At 38.9% G+C, this 21,357-nt stretch overlaps 1 protein-coding gene across 2 annotated transcripts in view; it reads right to left on the bottom strand.

Annotated features, from left to right (window-relative positions):
- The window catches only part of FAM151B (family with sequence similarity 151 member B), a 49,443-nt gene extending 31,077 nt beyond the window's left edge, over window positions 1-18,366 (bottom strand). The window contains exons 1-2 of one of the 2 annotated variants that reach the window (XM_021707333.1): window positions 18,316-18,366; window positions 8,807-8,932 (exon numbers count right to left, since the gene is read on the bottom strand). In XM_021707333.1, coding sequence (XP_021563008.1) covers window positions 8,807-8,932; window positions 18,316-18,340 — 151 coding nt within the window. In that variant the 5' untranslated portion in view covers window positions 18,341-18,366. Of the gene's footprint in view, window positions 1-8,806; window positions 8,933-17,934; window positions 18,242-18,315 lie in introns of those variants that run through there. The other variant, XM_021707334.1, reaches the window with a different exon arrangement.
- Between the last annotated feature and the right edge of the window lie 2,991 nt (window positions 18,367-21,357).

Genomic DNA, 21,357 nt, shown 5'->3' with positions numbered 1-21,357 from the left:
ACTGGATTTTTTTTAAAAATGTGGTACATATACACAATGGAATATTATGTGGCCATAAAGGACAAAATTATGGGTTTTGTAGCGACTTGGATAAATTTAGAGTCTATCATACTCAGTGATCTATCATAGAAACAAATAACTGAGTACCACATGTTCTCACTCATAAGTGGATCCTGAACATTTACCATAATACTATAAGAAAAGGATTGGCAGTAGCAAGACACTGCCAGGGGAGTAGTGGGGGCGGGGGGCAAAACATCAATAAGGGTACCTGATCCAAAGAGAGGCCCAAATTTCACCCATATGATGACCACTTATGTGCCTAATCCTGAATTGAACCCCATCTTTAAAATAAAATTTTTTAAAAAGACATTTATTTTCATTTTTAAAGTGTATTTATTTGGAAATATATAAAAACAAGACAGAAGGCCACTTTACACAATAAAATAGGCAATAATATACATGTTTTACAAGTCACATGAGTGTAACAGTTCTGAGCAAACTGTTCATAAAGAAATAGCTTATATAACTGCAGTCATTGGAAATACTATGACTGACAACATAAGTCTTTTGACAAGATCAGCTAAAAAGTGCACATGCATGCCACCCAAGATTGCAAGAGATTGTATCTTTCACAAGGGCAGACGTACAAACAGTACATCTCTTAATTTAGTAAGGAAGTTTCAACATTTTTACATACATGCACAATGCTTATATGCAAAGTCAATGTTTTGTCAAATGTGCCAAAACTGCATAAAACAATTAGGACTCCCAAAAAGTCTTTATATAATGTACACCACCTTTTCCTTTGGAATGACAAAGATGGCACAGTGAATTATAAAAAATACTGCTGACTATTTAAACTAGTGAAAAAAAAAAACTAAAAAAATCTGATGTATAGAAAAGTATATTACAGGGATAAATTACAGGCAATACCCAGAGTAGTCCATACATGCTGGCCAACTTTCACAATCATTAAATATATTTTTAAGTTCTGCTTAGCAATGAAAAGTTGGGGGATTTTTTTGTTTTAGGGCAAGGCTCTCCTTGGAGGATATGTTCACATTTATTTTTTTATGTAGCACTGCTGTTTTTGAAATTCTTCTATAATTTGACTGGGTGTGATGGCACACACCGGTAATCCCAGCAATTTGGGAGGCCAAGGCAAGAGAATTGCTTGGCCAGGAGTCTAAGACCAGTCTGGGCAACATAGTGGGGCCTTGTCACTACAAAAAATACAAAAATTAGCTGGGTGTGGTGGTGCATACCTCTAGTCCCAGCTACTTGAAAGGCTGAGGCAGAAAGATTGCCTGAGCCCAGGAGGCCAAGGTTTGGTGAGCCATGATCATGGCCCTGCACTTCAGCCTGGGTGACAGAGTGAGACCCCACTCAAAAAAAAAAAAAAAAAAAAAAAGGCAATAAAAGAAAAGAAAAGGAAGGAAGGAAGGAGGAAATTATTCTGTGATTCCATATACACCAAACATGAGTATTCCCTACTAATTCTCCATCCTCCATGCCATGCTTCTATGTTGTTTTGGGCACACACAAACCCATTTCATATACACTCATATACAGATCAGAAATGTGGTGGAAACACTGGTGATGAAAGAGCAACACCTTTGTGTAAGTGTCTTTTTATCCTAATGTGCACGTAATTATTTTCAAGCCAGTCAGTAATTTCACTGGTTTTATCATGCAAATGCAGCTTTAATTTATTAAAAATTCCTGAATTTCATCAGATGGAAGAAATGTCAATGCAGACAAATGCTGCATTTTAAAACTGAAGTTTTTGTCACTGCCATATTTCATGGCCAATCCACTCATCTGAAATTTCCAACAAATGCACAGAGCTGAATTTAAAAAAAAATTGGCAACAACTTGAAAGTCACTTTTAGAAGCCTTGATTGCATCTAATTCCAAATATGTTATTACAGTTTAGGGATTCAGTTAGACACTAGAGATTTTACACTTTAGAGATTCTGATCATTTGGGATTATGACATTAGGGACTGTGTCTTTTGGGAATATGATCAGTACCGCTTGTGACTTGCTTTGACCAACAGAAAGTAGTGGAAATAAAACTGTCATTCCAGGTGTAACCCTTAAAACACTTGGCACCTCCTATTTTCATTCTCTTGAAATCCAGACACCATGTAAAGAAATTCAGGAGCGATTACTGAAGACTAGGAGACAAAGGTGGGGAGAGAGAAGTCATGTGGAGGAGAACTAAGACTGTCTATGTAACAGACAGCAGGAAGAACAACAGAGGCAAGAAGCCCTCTGACATGTGAGTGAGCTCCTTTTAGAATTTCCAGGCCCAGCTGAGTTGTCACATGAATGTCCTCAGTCTACACTATATGGAGTGGAGGAACCACACAGTTGACCCACAAAATCATGAGAAAAAAATAAACCATTGATACTTTAAGTCAATCAGTTTGGGGGAATCTATTACATAGCAACAGATAAACAGAAAAATGTACCCAGGAGTGGAGTGTTGTCATAACAAAAGCACTAAACATGTAGTATTGGCTTTGGGACCTGATGGAGGTTAAAGAAGGCAGGGAGGGAATTGTTAACAAAAGTTGGAAGAGAGTGTGGAAATTCTAATTCAAAGCTTGAGAACAGACAAATCGTTTTATATAGCGGTAAAACTTTTGACAACACTGTCACCTGTAGCAACTGGTGGAAGATAAAAAGGATACACAAATGAATTTGTGTATTTGTGTATCTAGCTAGTGAGGTTTCCAGAGAGAATGGCAAAAGCACCAACTGGCTTCTTTTAACTGCCAATGAGAAAAGAACAAGAAGAGAGTGCTAAACTAAATAATTAACTGTTCAGATCTTAAGCAACATATAGAGGAATTATTTCTGACTCAGGACTTCCCAAATTGGAAAATAAAATTCTCACTCTCACCCTCTCCAACTGATAAAAGATTCTCAAAGTAAGGGACAGTCTCAGGCCAAAAGTCATATCTAGACTGTTGCCTGTCTTAGTATGTTTTGTAGTAAGTTTTGACAGAATATCACAGACTAGGTAATTTATAATAAACAGAAATTTAATAATTCACAGTTCTGAAGGCTGGGAAGTCCAATATCAAGGTACTACTAGCATCTAGAGAGGGCCTTCTTGCTGCATCATCACATATGGAAGGCAGAGGGGGCAAGGACAGCCACTCCCCAAAGCCCCTTTATTATAACATTAAACTCACCCATGAAGGTGGAGTCCCTATGTCCTAATCATCTCGCAAAAGCATTACATTGGCAATTAAATTTCAACATGTGTTTTGGAGGGGACAAACATTCAAACTATAGCACCGTCAGTAAAAAAGGGCCTCAGTGTCAATATCAAGCCAAAGGTACAACCATAAGACCCTTTATTAAAACCTCAGGAAGATGACGCCTCATGTAGCCACATAGCTAGATAAAAGAACTTCTAGAATCATAAGAGTGTTGTCTGCAGCACCCTGATTTGCAGACCAAAGTAAAGAAAGGCATACCTCAAAGAGATTTGGAGGAATTACTTCTGATTAAAGGAGTAGTTTATAATTTGATATATAAGAAGCCCACTGCATTTTTAAGGGAGATATATCCACTTGGACTCAAAGGGACAGAGATAGTTCAAAATGAAAAAGAAGTCTGTGGGCTCCCACATTTTTACAAGTTAAAAACAGTCTAAGAAAGTTACTCAGTTGCAAATATGAGCCTATTTCCAATAAATATACAAAAAGATGCTCAAAAACATTATTCTTCAGGGAATGCAAATCTAAACCACAATCAGACACCAACTCACACACATTGAGATAGTTACAATTTTTAAAATGTACAACTACAACTATTGGCAAAGACGTGAAAAAACTGAAATCTTTATTCACACTGTTAGTAGGGATGTAAAAAGGTGCAGCCACTTTGAAAAAGCTTGACAGTTCCTTAAAAAGTTAAACATAAGGCCAGTTGTGGTGGCTCAAGTCTGTAAACCCAGCACTTTGGGAGGCCGAGGCAAGAGGATTGCCTGAGCTCAGGGGTTTAAGACCAGCCTGGGCAATTTGGTGAGATCTTGTCTCTACAATAAATAAAAAAATAAGCTGGACATAGTAGTGCACGCCTGTAGTTCCAGTTACTTGGAAGGCTGAAGCGGAATGATCACCTGAGCCCAGGTAGAGGCTGCGGTGGCCATGAGCATGTCAGTGCCCTCCAGCCTGGGTGACAAAGTGAGACTCTGACTAAAAAAAAAAAAAAAAAAGTTAAACATAGTTATCTTAATGATCCAGCAATTATACTCCTAGACATATATGCAAGAGAACTGAAAATGCATGACCACACAAAAACTTGTACATAAATGTTCATAGTGGCAGTATTCATAGTATCAAAAAGAGGAAACCACTCAAATGTCCACTGATTAACAAATAAATAAAATGTGGTATACCCATATAATAAAATGATTCAGCTATAAAAAGGAACAAAAAACCGATGCATGCTGGAACACAGATGAACTCTGAAAACACACTAAGTGAAAGAAGCCAGTTGCAAAAGGTCACTTATGAAGGAAAAAGTACAAAGTTCGACCCTGAATTTTGATTCTGGGGTCAGAAAGTCTTTTTGAGGAAGTGACAATTTAAGCGAGAAGAAAAAGAGCTTAGCCATGAAAAGAGCCCTGAGGCTAGAGAAGATGGAATTGAAAAACACTGTGAGTTTCGCCAAGGTGAACTTGGTGAAACAGGCCAGTTTTTACAGGGCCTCCAGGTTATTGAGGTGGTTTGAAGGCACCAATTTGAAGGCAACCCATTGTCCAAATGGAGTCTGAGAAATAAAATAGCCAAGTTAGCAGGTAGAGATCACAGTATCATTTATATTACCTATAAAGCTAAGACAGAGGACACAGCTTAGCTGAGAGCTAAATGAGCCTGCTAACTTTTAACAGCCATGGTCACCCCCTGTCCAAATTTTGGAACAGCCCCTTTGAAGCAAAGTTCTAGCAAATACAAATACCCAGATGTCTGCTTCCCACTGTCCATGTGAAAGGAGAGAAGAATTGTCCAGTGCATCTGGTAGATTCGTTCCACCCAGGCAAGGACTACAAACCAAAAAATTCTCGTCACCTCTGTGGGAGGAATAAACAGTGAGGCAGGAGGCCAAAGTATTTAGGGAAAAATGTTCCTCTTGGAATCCAGAGTAGTGGAAGCAAATGTGCTTCCAGCTAACAATTATATTAAACATTTTAAATAGAAAATGATTTGAGAGAGAGAGAGAGAGTAAAAAAGGCCCGATTTATGTTTAAAAATACTTTGAATGCTAAGTGGAAAAAGAACTGGTCAGGGTCAAGTGTGGAAGCAGGAAAAACAATCTGTCAAGTTAGGGCTGACTCAAATCTTTTGGATGCTTTTGGCTACAAATAAACAGAAACTCAGATCTAGGCTAACAAAGAAATTCACCACCACATATAACTAGAGATCAGAGGTGGGGTGAGCTCTGAGTGTGGTAAGATGAGTGGCTCAGTGATGTGATCAGGGTCTCTGTGTCTCTTTTCTTCACTGTCCTTGGTGCTGTCTTCATCTTAAGGCTAATTTCATCTCATGATTGGAAGACAGCTACCAATAATCACTGGGGCTACATATTTGCACATTTCAGTTTTAAGATATAAAACTTATTTGATAGCTATACATATGAGGACTTTACTTAGGTCTGATTGAGCCAAGTTGCCCACCATGGAACTATATGAATCAACAGGAAAAATTCTAATCCACTCCTGGACCTAGAAATGGACTCAGCTTCCACATGCTTGTATGGAGTAGAAATGGATACCATAGTAAAACTGAAGTTCTTTCAGGAAGGAAGAAAGGGATTGGTGGTAGGATAAGCAGCCAATAGATGTTTGCTATGTCTCTCTTTCCTGAGACCATATTTGGATTATTTAATTATAGTGAGGCAAAATACAGAATAACAAAACACCAAGACCAATTACAGAGTTTTACACTCCCTTTATTCTCTATGAAATGCAATTCTAAGCAATGTCCAGGTCTATATAAACAGCTTCAGCCTCTGCCAAAGGTGGAATTCTTCACCCATGTGAACAGTATTGAGCCCTGATGTTTGTGTCGCTCACCTGGCTGTGGGGAGGGCAGATGCAGAGGTCTGTCTTTCAGTCTGTGGTCAAACCACTGAAAGAATCACAGGGCAACTGGATTAGCAGAAAGACAGTTGATTTGATATTTTATTATTTTCCCAGTATAAGATTGGGGAAGAGGAGTTATTGAACTATGGTATCATCCAACCCAATTTTCTACCACCAAAGTTAAGATGCGATGGGTCCAGATTTTAATTTTATTTTTTTAAAAAGGCAAGTATGATTTCTCAATAAAGTGGTGTGTAGCAAAAGATATGCAGGCATTCCATATTCTCTACCTGTGCAGGCACAAGAGTTTAGAATCCCTTGTTTAAGAGTAATAGTCACAGTCTGTTAATTCCATTTATTTCCCATAAACAGAAAAAGGAATCAGTAACTGGCAAGTGGAGGAGTCTCAGGCACCATGTAAAGTGTGTTCCTACAGTCTCCTTTGAGAAAAACAAGGGAAACTACAGTAGTAAGAGCAAGAAATCCTAGTGGCTTCTAGTATAATGATAAGGAAGATGGAGAGATGTGGACAAAATGTATTTTGGAATAGAATCACAATGATTGGATGATAGATCAGATATAAGAAATAATTAAAGAAAAGAGAGAATGGATGGCTCCCAGTCTTCTGCCTGAAACAGAAGACGGTAGTGCCATTTCCTGAGACATGAAAAATTGTAGGAAGTATAAGTTAGTAATCACAGTCAAAGTTCATTTTGGTTAAAAGATTTCACATGCATGTGAGGTCTCTAAGTGAAAACAGCAGTAAGCAGTTGGATAAACTAACATGAAGAAGACAGGAGGCCTAGCCTGGAGACATTTCTATAGGAGCAACCCATATCTTCTCCCTACTCTCCCATCCCTGGCCCTTGGGTAGGCTTTTCAAGGTGAGGGCATGCTTCTGCTTGGCAGACTGCCTGGTCACAACAGTCTCATATAACAGGGACAGCCAGACAGACAACTCTGTTTACCAGGAGATGCATTACCCTAACCAAAGGAGCTCTGGCTTGTGACCATAGCTAGACTTTGCCTTGCCTCATCAAATCCCACTCAGCAGAGCAGAAGCAACTTTTCATTACTTGTGGGCTATAATGTCAAAAAGGCTTTGTATATACTATTATTATTACAAATTGCATACTTTTTAAAGTTTTATTTCCAAATTTTCAGTTGTTAGAAACACGATTTTCTGGTTTGACTTTGCATCCTGAGATTTTCTAAATTCACCTATTTATTATAATCATTTATCTGTAGGATATTTTTTGTTTTCTATATACACAACCATATTATCTGTGAATAATAGCTTTATTTCTTCTTTTCCTCTTTTCTTCCTTTCTTTTTTCCATTTTAAAAACTTGAGGCATAATTCACATACTATAAAATTTACCCTTTTAAAGTGTACCATTTAGTGGTTTTTAGTATATTCAGAAGATTGTACAACTGTCACTACTATCTAATTTCAGAAAAATTTCACCATGCAAAAAAAAAGCCTTATATCCATTAACCTTCACTCCCTCCAATTCCTGGCAATCATTAATCAACTTTTTTCAGAAGCATCACTTTTACTAAAATTCATTTATTAAATAATCACTGTTTGGTTGCTGTTTTAGGCATTCAGGATTCAATTAACAAGACAATTTTCTTCCTTTCGAGGAGCTAAGAAAAGCAATTTTTTGTTGTTGTTTGTTTTTTTGAGTTGGAGTCTCACTCTGTTGCCCACGCTGGAGTACAATGGGACGATGACAGCTACTGCAGCCTTAACTTGCGGCCTCAAACTTCCAAGTAGCTGGAATTACAGACATGTGCCACCACGCCCAGCTAATTTTTTAATTTATTGTAAAGACAAGATCTCACCATGTTGCCCAGGCGGATCTCAAACTCCTGGGCTCAGGCAATCCTCTCATCATAGCCTCGCAAAGTGCTGGGATTATAGGCGTGAGCCACCATCCCTGGCCTAAGAAAAGCAACTTAAAAGACTGTTTTTACAGTAAAAGAAGCCCAGGTATATAATGGAGTAGGATGCAAAACATGCCTACATAAATTTTTACAATAAAACATCGAACTTCAAGGAAGTTTTCTTGCTAGACCAGGAAACTGACATCTATGCTCCCACCCTCTGATGTCGTGCTTTCATTCTCCTTTCCTGTTGCAGTCAACACTGATACTTCGCAGGAAAAGGCTGAGAAACATTGCTGTAGCGTTAATCTATATAAAGAAGGGATATACATATATGATTGCAGGTTGAATCAGTAAACCAAAGGTTTGATTTCTAGCTTTGTCATAAATACTGCCCAAGGCAATTAACTATAAATTAGTATACTACAATAGTTTCATCCATTCATTCAGCAAACATTTATTGAGTTTCTTATTAGCACACCATGAAAGACACAAAAATATGCAAGATACATAATCCTGATCTTATAAGTTTTATTCAAATCACTAGCTACCTAAGAAAGTGTAATAATAGGAGGGTTTCAAGTAAGACATACAAAGGCAAATCACTTTCAGAAAATAAGAAAATTCTTCCATTATGCAATTCATTCATTTTGTAAACAAAATGAAACCCTTCACAAAAATGTTTGTCAGCCCAGAATTGACATATGGATCAACTAAGTCTCTTATACCTGCAAATATGCCTAAATTTTTTAAAAAGTTGAATTAATATATTATCCAAAGTAAATTACAAGTAACTACACTGACTTACTTTTCAATGCCTCATTCATTTGTGCCTTGTGGTTAGCTGCATGATACCAGATAATCTCAGCGCCATCTTCTGTTGTAATCTGGTTGTTTCTCAAAAAATATTCCAGAATATTTTCACTCCAAGATCCTAAAATGACAGTATTTACATGAAAAAGCATATTTTTTTATTAGGTAAATTTTTAAAAAATAAATGTTATAGTATATATTTAAGATATACGACATGATGTTATGGGATACATAGAGAAGTCTACTATAGTGAAGCAAATCCATCATCTCACATATCCTTTTTTTTTTTTTGGTCTTTGTGGCAAAAGCAGTTAAAATATGCTCATCTAGCATGAATCCCATATACAAAACAATTTTATTACCTATAGTCCTCATGTTGCAAAGTAAATCTCAAGACTTTTTCATCCTACATATCTGATACTTTGCATCCTCTGACCTATATCTCCCTAGTTCATTTGCCTGCCAGCTCCCCAACCTCCCTGCCCCTGGTAACCACTGCTTTGTTCTCTCTCTCTAAATATTTGAATTCTTTATTTATTTAGAGACAGAGTTTCACTTTGTCATCCAGGCTGGAGTGCAATGGTGCTATCATAGCTCACTGCAGCCTCAAACACATGGGCTCAAGTGATTCTCATACCTCTGCCTCCAGAGAAGCTGGGACTACAGGCATATGCCATCACAGCTGGACAATTTCTTTTTATTTTTGTAGAAGGGATCTTGCTTTGTTGCCCAGGCTCGTCTTGAACTCCTAGTTTAAAGCAATCCTCCCACCTTGGCCTCCCAAAGTGCTGGGATTACAGGTATGAGCCACTGTGTCCAGGCTTTGAATTTTCTTTTTAGATTACACATATAACTGAGATCATGCAATATTTGTCTATTTCTGGCTTATTTTACTCAGCACAAAGTCTTCCAGCTCCACCCATGTCATGGCAAATGGCAAAATCTCATTCTTTTTTAGAGCTAAATAATATTCCATTGTATATATGTAACACAATTTACCCATTTGTCCACTGACAAACCCTTAGGTTGTTTCTGGACCTTGGCTATTGTGAATAATACTGCAGTGAACATGGGAGTGCAGATATTTTTACAGAATTGTTATTTTATTTTCTTTGTGTATATGCCCAGAAGAACTGCTGAGTCATGGGGTAAAAACTCTTTTTAACTGAAAAGGGCAGAGGATATATTGAGGAAGAATAATAAAGTAACTAGACTGGGAAAAAAAGATTTTCAAAATAGAGAATAAGTATTATGATGTGGCAAGTATACTATATATAAATGTTATATATCATTGAATGTAATAATTAGTAGACATATAGAATAGTCTGAGCATCAGAAGCATAAGAAAGTATATAGGAAGAAAATAAACTGGTAAAAAGCAAATCTTTATCTATTTTTATTATTGTTGTTATTATTATTATTAATGTATATTTTCTTTTCAGTTGGGGTCTCACATACACCCAGACTGGAGAGCAGTGGCATGATCACAGCTCGCCGCAGCCCCAACTTCCTGGGCTCAAACAATCCTCTCACAGGCATGCCCCACCATGCCTGACTAATGTTTTTATTTTTTGTAGAGATGAGATCTCACTATATTGCCCAGCCTGGTCTCAAACTCCTGGGCTCAAGTGATCCTCCCGCCTTGGCCTCCTAAAGTGCTGGGATTATAGACATGGGCCACTACACCTGGCCAGAAGCAGATATTTAAAAGTGGAATATTTCATGATATTCTCTACAATTCTGGCTCCATAAATATAAATAAAATTTATAAAAGACCAAAACTATATGAAATTCTAAGTTTTATATAACTTGTTTTCCCCACCGGAAGCCCCATTCTATATATATATTAACAACTTAGAATTTAAATTACATTTTATTGCATATTCACCTTCAGATTATTCGTAACAAGATTTGAGTGATCAAGTAAACTCTTGAATTAGTATTCATAGATTTATCTATCTATAATTCTATCTTATCTATAATTCTCTTATCTGTCTACTTTTGGCATATCAGATTTTCTTAATTAAGCATTAAAATCTGTAAGTTAACTGAGACTAAGGTAAGTGCTAGCAGAAATAACTGAATGCAGAAATACTCCCTACTATACTATACCTTAAAACAACAATGAGAAAAAGCTGAAAAAAGTTGTCCATAATTTCCCCCCCCATTCTTGTTCAACCATTTAAATGTTTATTAAGTGCTTACCAAGTGGCTGCAAATTCTCCATGCATAAGATTCTGTCCTGTTAATTATAATATGAACTCTGTCTAAGACAGGTAAAAGTCTAAAAATGGCTATCAGAAACTGCCAATAAAACATTGAAAAATCCAGCTACTTGGAAGGCTGACGCAGAAGAATCATCTGAGCTCAGCTAGTCGAGGCTGCAGTGGCCATGAGCGTACCACTGCACTCCAGCCTGGGAGACAGAAAGAGGCTCTGACTCAAAAAAAAAAAAAAAAAAATTGAGAAAAAGTAAAATTTGATCAGAGAATAGAGGGGTATATAAAAATAAATTCTAACCAACATATATATTTTGACTATTGAGCTACAGAAGACAATAAAAGTAGGCCGGAGGATCTACTATCCTCAAGCAGTCTCCTACTCAAAAACACTTAGATACTACTTGGCATAAGAAATAGAGTCACACACCTTTCGCACTTAAATGACAACACATGGTCATCATTTTGTTAGTTAATGATGTATAATGGTTATCTCCAAAGCACCTTTGAACTAAGCACACAGCATTCAGAATTTTTATAAAGGCAACTTACAGATTAATAATAAGATATCATGACTCTAGAATTCAAAAATACCTGAAGAAGTTCTCTTTGCCCTATACTGGGTAAAAGTACTAGTTTGTACTTAAAGCACAACTGTATATATCTTAAAATATAAGGAGGATCCAATTACCTAAGATTTAGGGTACTAGTATTAGAATTTAAATAAGCTGTAACTCTGAAAATAGGTTAAGAGAAAGACAAAATTAGTAGCTTTTTTTTAACTTTCAGGGCAGGCCAAAGACATGCCCAGGAAATTTTTATTCTAAATTGTACTAGCTTTCTATTGCTGCCATAAAAAATTACTACACACTTAGTGGCTTAAAACAATTCAAATTTACCATATCATTCTATAGATCAGGAGTCCAACATGTGTCTCACTGGGTCAAAACCAAGGCATTGGCAGGACTGTGTTGCTTTCTGGAGGCTATGGGAGATAATCCATTTTCTTGCTTTTCCAGCTATAGAGGTCACCTGCATTCCTTGGCTCACAGTCTGCTCTCTGCTTCTTTAAAGCCAGCAACATAACATCTCTTTGACCCTGCTTCCACTGTCACCTCTCTTCCTCTGTCTTCTTTTACCTCCTTTCACTTTTTCCCCCCGTACTTTGCATTTTTATTTGAATTATTATTCTTTTTAACTTTTAAATTTTTTTATTTTACAATTGTTAGGTACAAGTCGGGGTTAGGTATACAAATATTCATTGTGCAATTACCTTTGTTGATGAGGTGTGTCCCCCACCTTCCTCAGGGAACATTTTTTAAAAATTGAGACTTTTTGAGCAGTTTTGAGACTTACAGAAAAAACTGAGCAAAAAGTACAGAGTTCCTCCCAATTTCTCCAGGGTTTTTTTTTGTGTGTGTATGATTAAAGAAACTTTTTATTTTAAACTTCCCAATGTTTAATATCTTGCATTAATGTGGTATATCTGTAACAACTAATGAGTCAGTACTGACATATTATTAACCAAACTCCACAGTTTACATTATTATTTACTCTTAGTATTATACATTCTATGAGTTTTGACAAAGGTACAGGCATACATTGGAGATATTGGAGGTTCTATTCCAGACCACCATAATAAAGCTAATATCCCAATAAAACAAGTCACAGGAATGTCTTGGTTTCCCAAGTTATGTTTACACTATCATCTATTAAGTGTGCTATAGCATTATGTCTAAAAGAATAATGTGCATACCTTAATAAAACAATACTGCTAAAAAAAAAAGCTAACAATCATCTGGTCTTCAGCAAGATGCAATCCTTTGGTTGGTGGGGGGTCTTCCCTTGATGTTGATGGCTGCTGACTAATGACAGTGGTGGTTGCCGAAGGTTGGGGGCTGTAGCAACTTTTTAAAATAAAACAACAATGAAGTTTGTCACATCAATTGACTCCTTTCAGGAATGGTTTATCTGTAGCATGTGATGGTGTTTGATGGTATCTGACCACAGTAGAACTTCTTTCAAAATTGGAGTCAAGCCGGGCTTGGTGGCTCAGCCTGTAATCCCACACCTTTGGGAGGCTGAGGTGAGTGGATTGCCTGAGCCCACGGGTTCGAGACCCGCCTGGGCAATGAGACCTCATCTCTACAATAAAATAAAAAAATTAGCCAGACGTGGTAGCGCACGCCAGTAATTCCGGCTACTTGGAAGGCTGAGGTGGAAGGATCGCCGGAGCCAGCAGGTCGAGGCTGTGGTGGCCAGGAGCAGCCACTGCAGTCCAGTCTGGGCGACCGAGTGAGACTCCAACTCAAAAAAAAAAAAAAATTGGAGTCAATCCTCTCAAAGCCTGAAGCTGCTTGATCAACTAAGTTTATGGAATATTCTAAATGTTTTTCTATCATTTCAACAACGTTCACAGCATCTTCACTAGGAGTAGACACCATCTCAAGAAACCACTTTCTTTGCTCATTCATAGGAAGCAACTCCTCATCCATCAAGTTTTATCATGAGAGTACGATGAATCAGTTACATCTTCAGGCTTTACTTTAATTCTAGTTCTCTTGCTATTTTCCCCACATCTGCAGTTCATTCCCCCATTGAAGTATTGAACCCCTCAAAGTCCTCTACAAGGGTTGGAATGAAACTCTTGTTCATGTTGATATTTTGACCTACTCCTGTGAATCATGAGTGTTATTTATTTATTTATTGAGAAAGCAGGATTTATTGAGAAGACAGAAAAGTTCTCAAAAGGGTTAGACCCAAAAGGGTTGCCCCATGAATGTTATTAATGGCATTCAGAATGAATCATTTCCAGATTTTCACTTGACTTTGTGTTGAGAGCTGGCCACGGAGGCCCACTGAGCGTTAGGGATCAGGGAAGGCCGTGGACCCCGAGACCACTAGAATGTGTTCGGGAGCTGTTGACCCCATTCCCTCCTACCTTTTTCTATTTGGCACACTCAGCCAAAAGGATCTCTGCTGACCTAAGCTGAAGGCTCTATGACTATGACAGGCATGCCTAACTTTAGAAACTCATTGTTCCTGCTTCCCATGAACTGCGATTTCAGCTTAGATCTTAGACACAGTTCAAACTTGGGTCACATTTGAGAAGCCCTATTGCTGGTGACAAGCTCTATATATTAGGATTAGGACTTAGAAATTTTTATAGAAGTTAAGATAGATATATAGGATTTTAGAGTAGCCATTTTGTTAAGAGATTGTAATCAATAGTTCTGAGAAGTGGCCCACTGTGAACTTTGGACTGGGCCACATTTGGGAGAGCCCAGTGTGATCTTTGGGCTGGGCTACATTCTTTAGGAACTGGTTTGAGCTATAATTAAGAGTTTCCATAGCAATTGTGTAAGTAGAAATAGCATAGAACAGAAAGGTAATAGGATTTAAGTTAGTGAATGCATAAGCTTTAGAATTATTGATTATTAGAACATCATGATGTAAGTAGGGATTGTTGCATTGCTTTTTAGGAACACTAACCAAGCATAAGGAACAGTAAGATAATTTTGGAATTGTTCTTCCTCATGCTTGAGGAAACATCTGGTGGGGGGGGCGCCCCTCATCCACCTGGCTTTGTGTTCACGTGAAAGTCTTGTGATTTTGCTTGTGAAACTTTAGGATAAAAGGCTTACGGTTTGTCCCATTAAATGGCTTCTGCTCAATCTTGAACAGTTGTCCAGTCTTTTCTTTTCTTTTAATATCTATCCCTCCCACAGAATCGCCGCCGCCATCACATCTTCCAGGGACCCCCGATCTCTGCAGGGGCTGGCCCCCCGCAACTTTGCCCATCAGAGGAATGATTGTTATGGCAACTAAATCCTTAAAAATGTATTTCTTTCTTTTTGTTTTTTTGGGTCGGAGTCTCACTCTGTCGCCCAGGCTGGAGTACAGTGGCACACTCATGGCCACCGCAGCCTTGACCTGCTGGGCTCAGACGATCCTTCTGCCTCAGCCTTCCAAGTAGCTGGAACCACAGGTGTGTGCCATCATGCCTAGATAATTTTTTTCAAATTTATTGTAGAGATGAGGTCTCGTCAACCCGTGGGCTCAGGCAATCCTCTCACCTCGGCCTCTCAAAGTGCTGGGATTATAGGCATGAACCACCATGCCCAGCCAAAATATATTTCCTAAATAATGAGACTTGAAAGTTTAAATTACTCCTTGATCCATGAAGGATGAATGTTGCATTAGTAGGCACGAAAACAACATCAATCTCCTTGTACATCTCCACCAGTATTCTTCAGTAACTAGGTGCACTGTCAGTGAACAGTAATATTTTGAAAGGAATGTTCTTTTCTGAGCAGTATGCCTCAATGGGCTTAAAATATTCAGTAAACCATGCTGAAAACAGATGTGCTGCCATCCAAACTATGTTGTTTCATTTACAGAGGACAGGCAGAGTAGATTTAGTGTAATTCTTAAGGGCCATAGGATTTTTGGAACGGTAAATGAGCACTGGCTTCAACTTAAAGTCACCAGCTGCATTAATCCCTAATAAGAGAGTCAACTTGTCTTTTGCAGCTTTGAAGACAGGCATTGGCTTCTGTATAGGAGTGCAACTGTCTTTTGCACATTTATTTTGTACCCTGAGACTCTGCCAAAGTTTTTTATCAGTGCAAGCAAGTTTTTGACAGATTCTATTGGATTTTAAAATAAAATTTTAAAAGAAAGTTTACTGACTCCTGGACTAGGCAATTACTAAGATTCCTACTAGCTTCCAAAAGTGACTATCAGAAGTAATTTACCAGTAAAAATGCCATATATCCACATAAAAACTTGTACACAAATGTTCACAGCAGCATTATTCATAATAGCCAAAAGATGGAAACAACCTGAATGTGTGTCAACTGATGAACAGATAAACAAAATGTGGTATATGTATAACATGGAATATTATTTGGCTATAAAAAGGAATGAAGTACTGACACATGCTACAACACAGATGGACCTTGAAAACATTCATGCAAAGGGAAAAAAACCTGACATGAGAGGTCACACATTGTATGATTCCATTTACATGAAATCTCTAGAATAGACAAATTCATAGTGATATAGTGATAGAAAGTAGAATAGCGGTTGTGTGCTGTGGGCATTAAAGGGTGGTGAAGGTGTTTCTTTTTGTGGAATGAAAATGTTTTAAAACTGATTGTGGTAATGGCTGACATGTCTGTGAATAAGTTAAAACTCAGCAAATTATATTCTTTAAATGGGTGAATTATATGGTATGCAAATTATATAGCAATACAATTTTTTTTTTTTTTGAGTTGGAGTCTCACTCCATTGCCCAGGCTGGAGTGCAGGGGCATACTAACGGTTGCCCCAGTGTCAACCTGCTGGGCTCTGGCGAACCTTCCACCTCAGCCTTCCAAGTAGCCGTAACTACAGATGTGCGCTGCCATGCCTGGCTAATTTTTTATTTATTGTAGAGACAAGGTCTTGCCAAGTTGCCTGGGCTGGTCTTGAACCTGCGGGCTCAGGCAATCCATTCACCTTGGCCTCCCAAAGTGCTAGGATTACAGGTTGAGCTACTGAGTCTGGCCACAATACAAATTTTTAAAAGGGAAAAATTTTAAAAATACATCTATGGTTTGACACAGAAATTCCATTTCTATAAATTTACTCCATAGACAGATATGCTTATATGTAGGAAATAACACATTTCATACAAGAATATCTATTGCACTATTTTTTGTAATGGCAAGAGTGAAAATCTAAATGTCCATCAATAGTGAATTCAGTAAATTATTGTATATCTATACAATGAAACTATGCAGTCATTAAAAATAAGGCAACTATATATGTAGTAATATGATCTCAAAGATATATTGTTAAGTGATAAAAAGAGGTGGAGAACAATATTTATAGGTACTACAGTAAGAAGAAGAATGAGTCCTCAAAAATGTCCACTTTCTAATCCCTGGAGTCTATTAATGTTACACAGAAAGGAGGGAATTAAGGTTACAGATGAAATTAAGGCTGCTAATCAGACGACCTTGAGATGGAGGAGATTACTCTGTATTATCCGAGTTTGCCCAATTAATCATAAGGTTCTTATAAGTGAAAGAAGGAGGCAGGCGAGTCAGTGTCAGGTGTGAGGTGTGAGAAAGATCTCAACCAACCATTTCTGGGTTTGAAAATGCAGGAAGAGACCAAGAGCCAAGGAACACAAGCAGCCTCTAGAGGCTAGTAATGGCAAGAACACTCATGCTGCCCTAGGCCTCAGAAAAAACACAGCCCTGAAGACACTTTGATTTTAGCCCAGTGAGATCCTTCAGACTTCTGAATCTCAAAACCACAAATAATAAACGTTTGTTGCTCTAAGTCACTAAAAAGGAATGCTATAAAAAAATAATTTGTATGCTTAAAAAGGAGAAAGACAAAAAAAGAGATGCACAGTAGACAGTGGCATGTATATAAAATATCTCTGGAAGAATATACATGGAATAGTAACAGTGGACGCCCGTGTGGAGGGAAACTATTGGTTGGGGGGATGGGATGGAACATTTCGCTATAAATCCTATTGAACCTTGTGTACTATTTAAAGAATGTATTACTATTTTTTTTTACGTTAAGGGAATAGAATGAGTCATATGATGAAAGAATCCGGTTAACAATTAACCTCACTAATAACTCGGTAATGAGAATATAACTTATTTATTTTTCACTTGAATACATTATTTTATTCCAAAATTTTGTAAGCCTTGTATCCAAGGATTTTACTTAAATTGACTTTTAAAGAGAATGGTTAAAGTCTTGAGTGTGAGCTTTGCTTCAGATTTGGATTTTTAGAAAACCAAGGATTTATATCGAAAAAAGGATTTATACTGAGAAGTAAGAGCCCAGCTCCTCTGGCCGTGCACCAAGAGCTGAGCAGAGCCGGCCACGCCCCTACCTGCATTCCCAGCCCTCGCCTAGTTCCCAGGGAGGGGCAAGACTGATCGCAGGCTCCTCCCACTCGGTCTGCAGAAATTAAGGATCAGGGACGGGTCACTCTCTTTTCATTTCAACAGACGCCTTCAACAGCCCTGCCATCCTCGCGCCGTCGATCTGGGTACTCTGAAAGCGAACCCGGCTTCCTCCTGGACCCGGGAGATGCTCGGCTCCCAAGTGGGCCCCCAGGCGGACTATCAGGTGAATTCCCAGGTAGGCTCCAGGGCCGATGTGAAGACGGCGGGACCGGAAAGGGAAAGCCGACAGCGGGGTCTCTCACAGCGCCGCCACAAAGAGGCGGAGGCCGGAGAAGGCGAGAGCCGCCACGGGGACGCGCGCTTACCGGGGCCTCGCGCGAGGGTTGCCATGGGAACGGACGTCCGCAGTCTGCGCAGGCGCCGCAAAGCGGTCTCCGGCGGCGTGGAGACCCGAGTCCACACACCGCAGGCTGCGGGCGGGCCACGACCCGGGGCCTAGACCGGAAAGGGTAGTGCATTAGTGCGCACGCGCAAAGGTTGCAGGCAGGGGAACGGCTGGGGCCGGGGGCGAGGCCGGAGGGGGCGGAGCCGGGGCGCGCATGCGTAGAGGTCAGGGTCGAGTTAGGAGCGGCGTCTGTTGTGCCGGTGTTGCCTGCTGATGTTTTGAAAGCTTCAGAAAACGGTGGTTGTTCTGAGGGAAGAACGCTACGTTAGGGAGTGCGGCGGCAGGTGAAGCCCCAAGATGAAAACAGCTGGTGGTGTGGGAAATTTCCAGACAAAGCTGGAAATGCTTTCTTTTTTATTTAGTAGCGTCCTAAGGAGATGTGCGTTTCCGCACCGAGACGCCGAGCAGCACACACAAGGTCCCTGGTCTCTCCTCCAGAGACAACTCGGAGCGCCGCCGGCGGCGGGTCTCTGTGCCCACTGCTCTCCAGCCCCCTGGCTTCTTCCTTCCGGACGCCAGCCTGCTGCAGGGAGAGGTCAGACGACCTGGATGGCGACCGGGCGCGCACGGATACATTCCCGACACATACTACCCATGGCAGCTATGCTTGCCTCAGCTCCAGATGGTAACATCTGTCGCCCCCAGTCACCCTCCATTCCCTTTCTCAGCTCTAGCCACCGCCAGTCTACCTTCTAAGTATTCGCCTGTTCGCGACAGTTTACACAAATGGAATCGTACAGTATATGGCATTTGTGTCTGGTTTCTTTCACTTAGCATCATGTTTTCAAGGTTCATCCATATTGCTACATGTGTCAGTACTTTTTCCCTTATTATGTTGCAATAAATTCTGTTGTCTGCATAGACCACATTTGTCCGCTCATTAGTTGAGGAACATGTGAGTTGTTTCTACTTTTTTGCCTGTTATGAATAATGTTGCTATGATTACTCATGAACAAGTTTTGTGTGGATGTATATGAACACATTGTGTACATTCCTGAGAGTGGAGTTGCTTGTTTATATAGTAACTCCATGTCTAACTGTGTGGAGGAACTGCCAGTTTGCAAAGCCGCTGCACAATTTTACCTTTCCACAAGCAGTGTATGAGGTTCCACTGGTTATTGTCTTTTTAAAATTATTAATACTTGTTATTCTCATTACCGAGTTATTGATGAGGCTAATTCTTAACCAGATTCTTCCATCATGTGACTCATTTTTTTTAAGATTATAGCCATCTAGAGGATATGACATAGTACTTCATTGTCTTGATTTGCATTTCCGTACTAATGTTTAGCATATTTTCAGGTGCGTCTTGGTCATTTATGTATTTTCTTTGGAAAGATGTATGTTCACATCCTTTGCTCATTTTTTTTTTTTTGGATTTTTTTATTTTTGGCTTGTGAGAGTTCTTTATATAGTCTGAGTACAAGTCCCTTAACATATATGATTTGCAAATATTTGCAACATTTTCTCCCATTTTGTAGGTTCTTTTCATTTTTCTTGATAGGACTGGTTGCAGTACAAAAGTTTTAGTGACTCTGTATTTTCATAGATTGTACAGTAACTGACTCAATTAGAATTACTCTTCATTATTTTTTAGAGCTGCATACTGATGTGGCATGACATGATGTCTGAAATTTGCTGAAAAATACTTAAGCAAAGAAATAAAGGGATAGATGAAGCAAAAGGGAAAAATCTTGATCGTGTTAAATCTGAGGATTGTTGTAGGATGGGTATAAAGAGTTTCTGCTTTCTTTACTTTTGAGTGTTTGGAAATTTTATAGTAAATATTGGTCTGATTACCTTTTTTTTTTGGCACAAAGAAAGGATTTCATAAGTTAAAGCCATGATGCATTGAAGAAAGAATAGCAGATACCCATAGCTTTCAGAGGATTAGAATGTGAAAGATGGGCATCAACCTGACTCTAGGGCTGCTTTTGGTGACATCTAAATAGGAATAAATAATACTGGTTCTGGTTGCCCCCAACTGGGTAGTGGTGGTGAGATAATGTGTATAGAGGATTAAGAATAAGAGGTGACCCTTTGATCCATAACTCACTCATGAATAAGATTGTAGCTGACCTTAGAATGTAGTTAATTTCCCATCAGCATTTAATACACACACACACACACACACACACACACACGTGTGTTTTGTTAAGTGTTCTGTGAGCCCAATTGCTAGTTCAACAATTATAAAGCAGTCTATATTTACTCTCTGGGCGCTTCCACTTTTTTTTTTTCCTTTTTGAGATAGGGTCTTGCTATGTTTTGCAGGCTGGAGTATAGCAGCTGTTCACAGGCATGATCATAGCTCACTGCAGCCCCGAACTCCAGGGCTCACATGATTCTCCCACCTCAGCCTACCAGGTAGCTGGGACTACAAGCACACAACATGGTGCCTGGCTTACATATGCCTACACTGATGCTTGTCTCGGTTTATTCTGCAGTTGAGTGAAAATTTTCCTATGAAAAGATGTTTGAAAGTAACCTGTCAAGTTGTAGTCTTTACAATATATTCTCTCTTGCACATAACTTAATGCAAACCCAGGGATTCCACTAATTATAAATTTCCCAAACTGTGATTTAAAACAAAACAAAAACATAATTCACTGAATTTTTAATGGTCTTTGGGAAAGAAGTTAGTCAAAGGGTTTTGAAAGTGTATTTTGCGTATCACTTTTTAAAAAATTTAGGTGGTACATGTGAAGAATACAGGGGTATATCGTACAATGGTATCTCTGTTATTCAGACTGGGTAATTTATGCCAATGTATCTTCAAATTCACTGGCTCTTCCCTCAGTCATTTCCATTCTACTGTTGAGACCCTCCAGTAAATGTTTGTTATTGTATTTTCAGTTCTAACATTTCCTTGACTCTTTTTATAGCTTCTATGTTGAGGACATTTAGTTTCCCATTTATTTCAACAGTGTTTATCCTTCCTTGGTGGAACATGATTAAAATA

The sequence above is a fragment of the Carlito syrichta genome, unplaced genomic scaffold (genome assembly GCF_000164805.1).
Source record: "Carlito syrichta isolate Samal-C Ts95f unplaced genomic scaffold, Tarsius_syrichta-2.0.1 Scaffold316511, whole genome shotgun sequence".
Lineage (NCBI taxonomy): Eukaryota > Metazoa > Chordata > Mammalia > Primates > Tarsiidae > Carlito > Carlito syrichta.
This window is presented reverse-complemented; position numbering and strand designations above follow the sequence as displayed.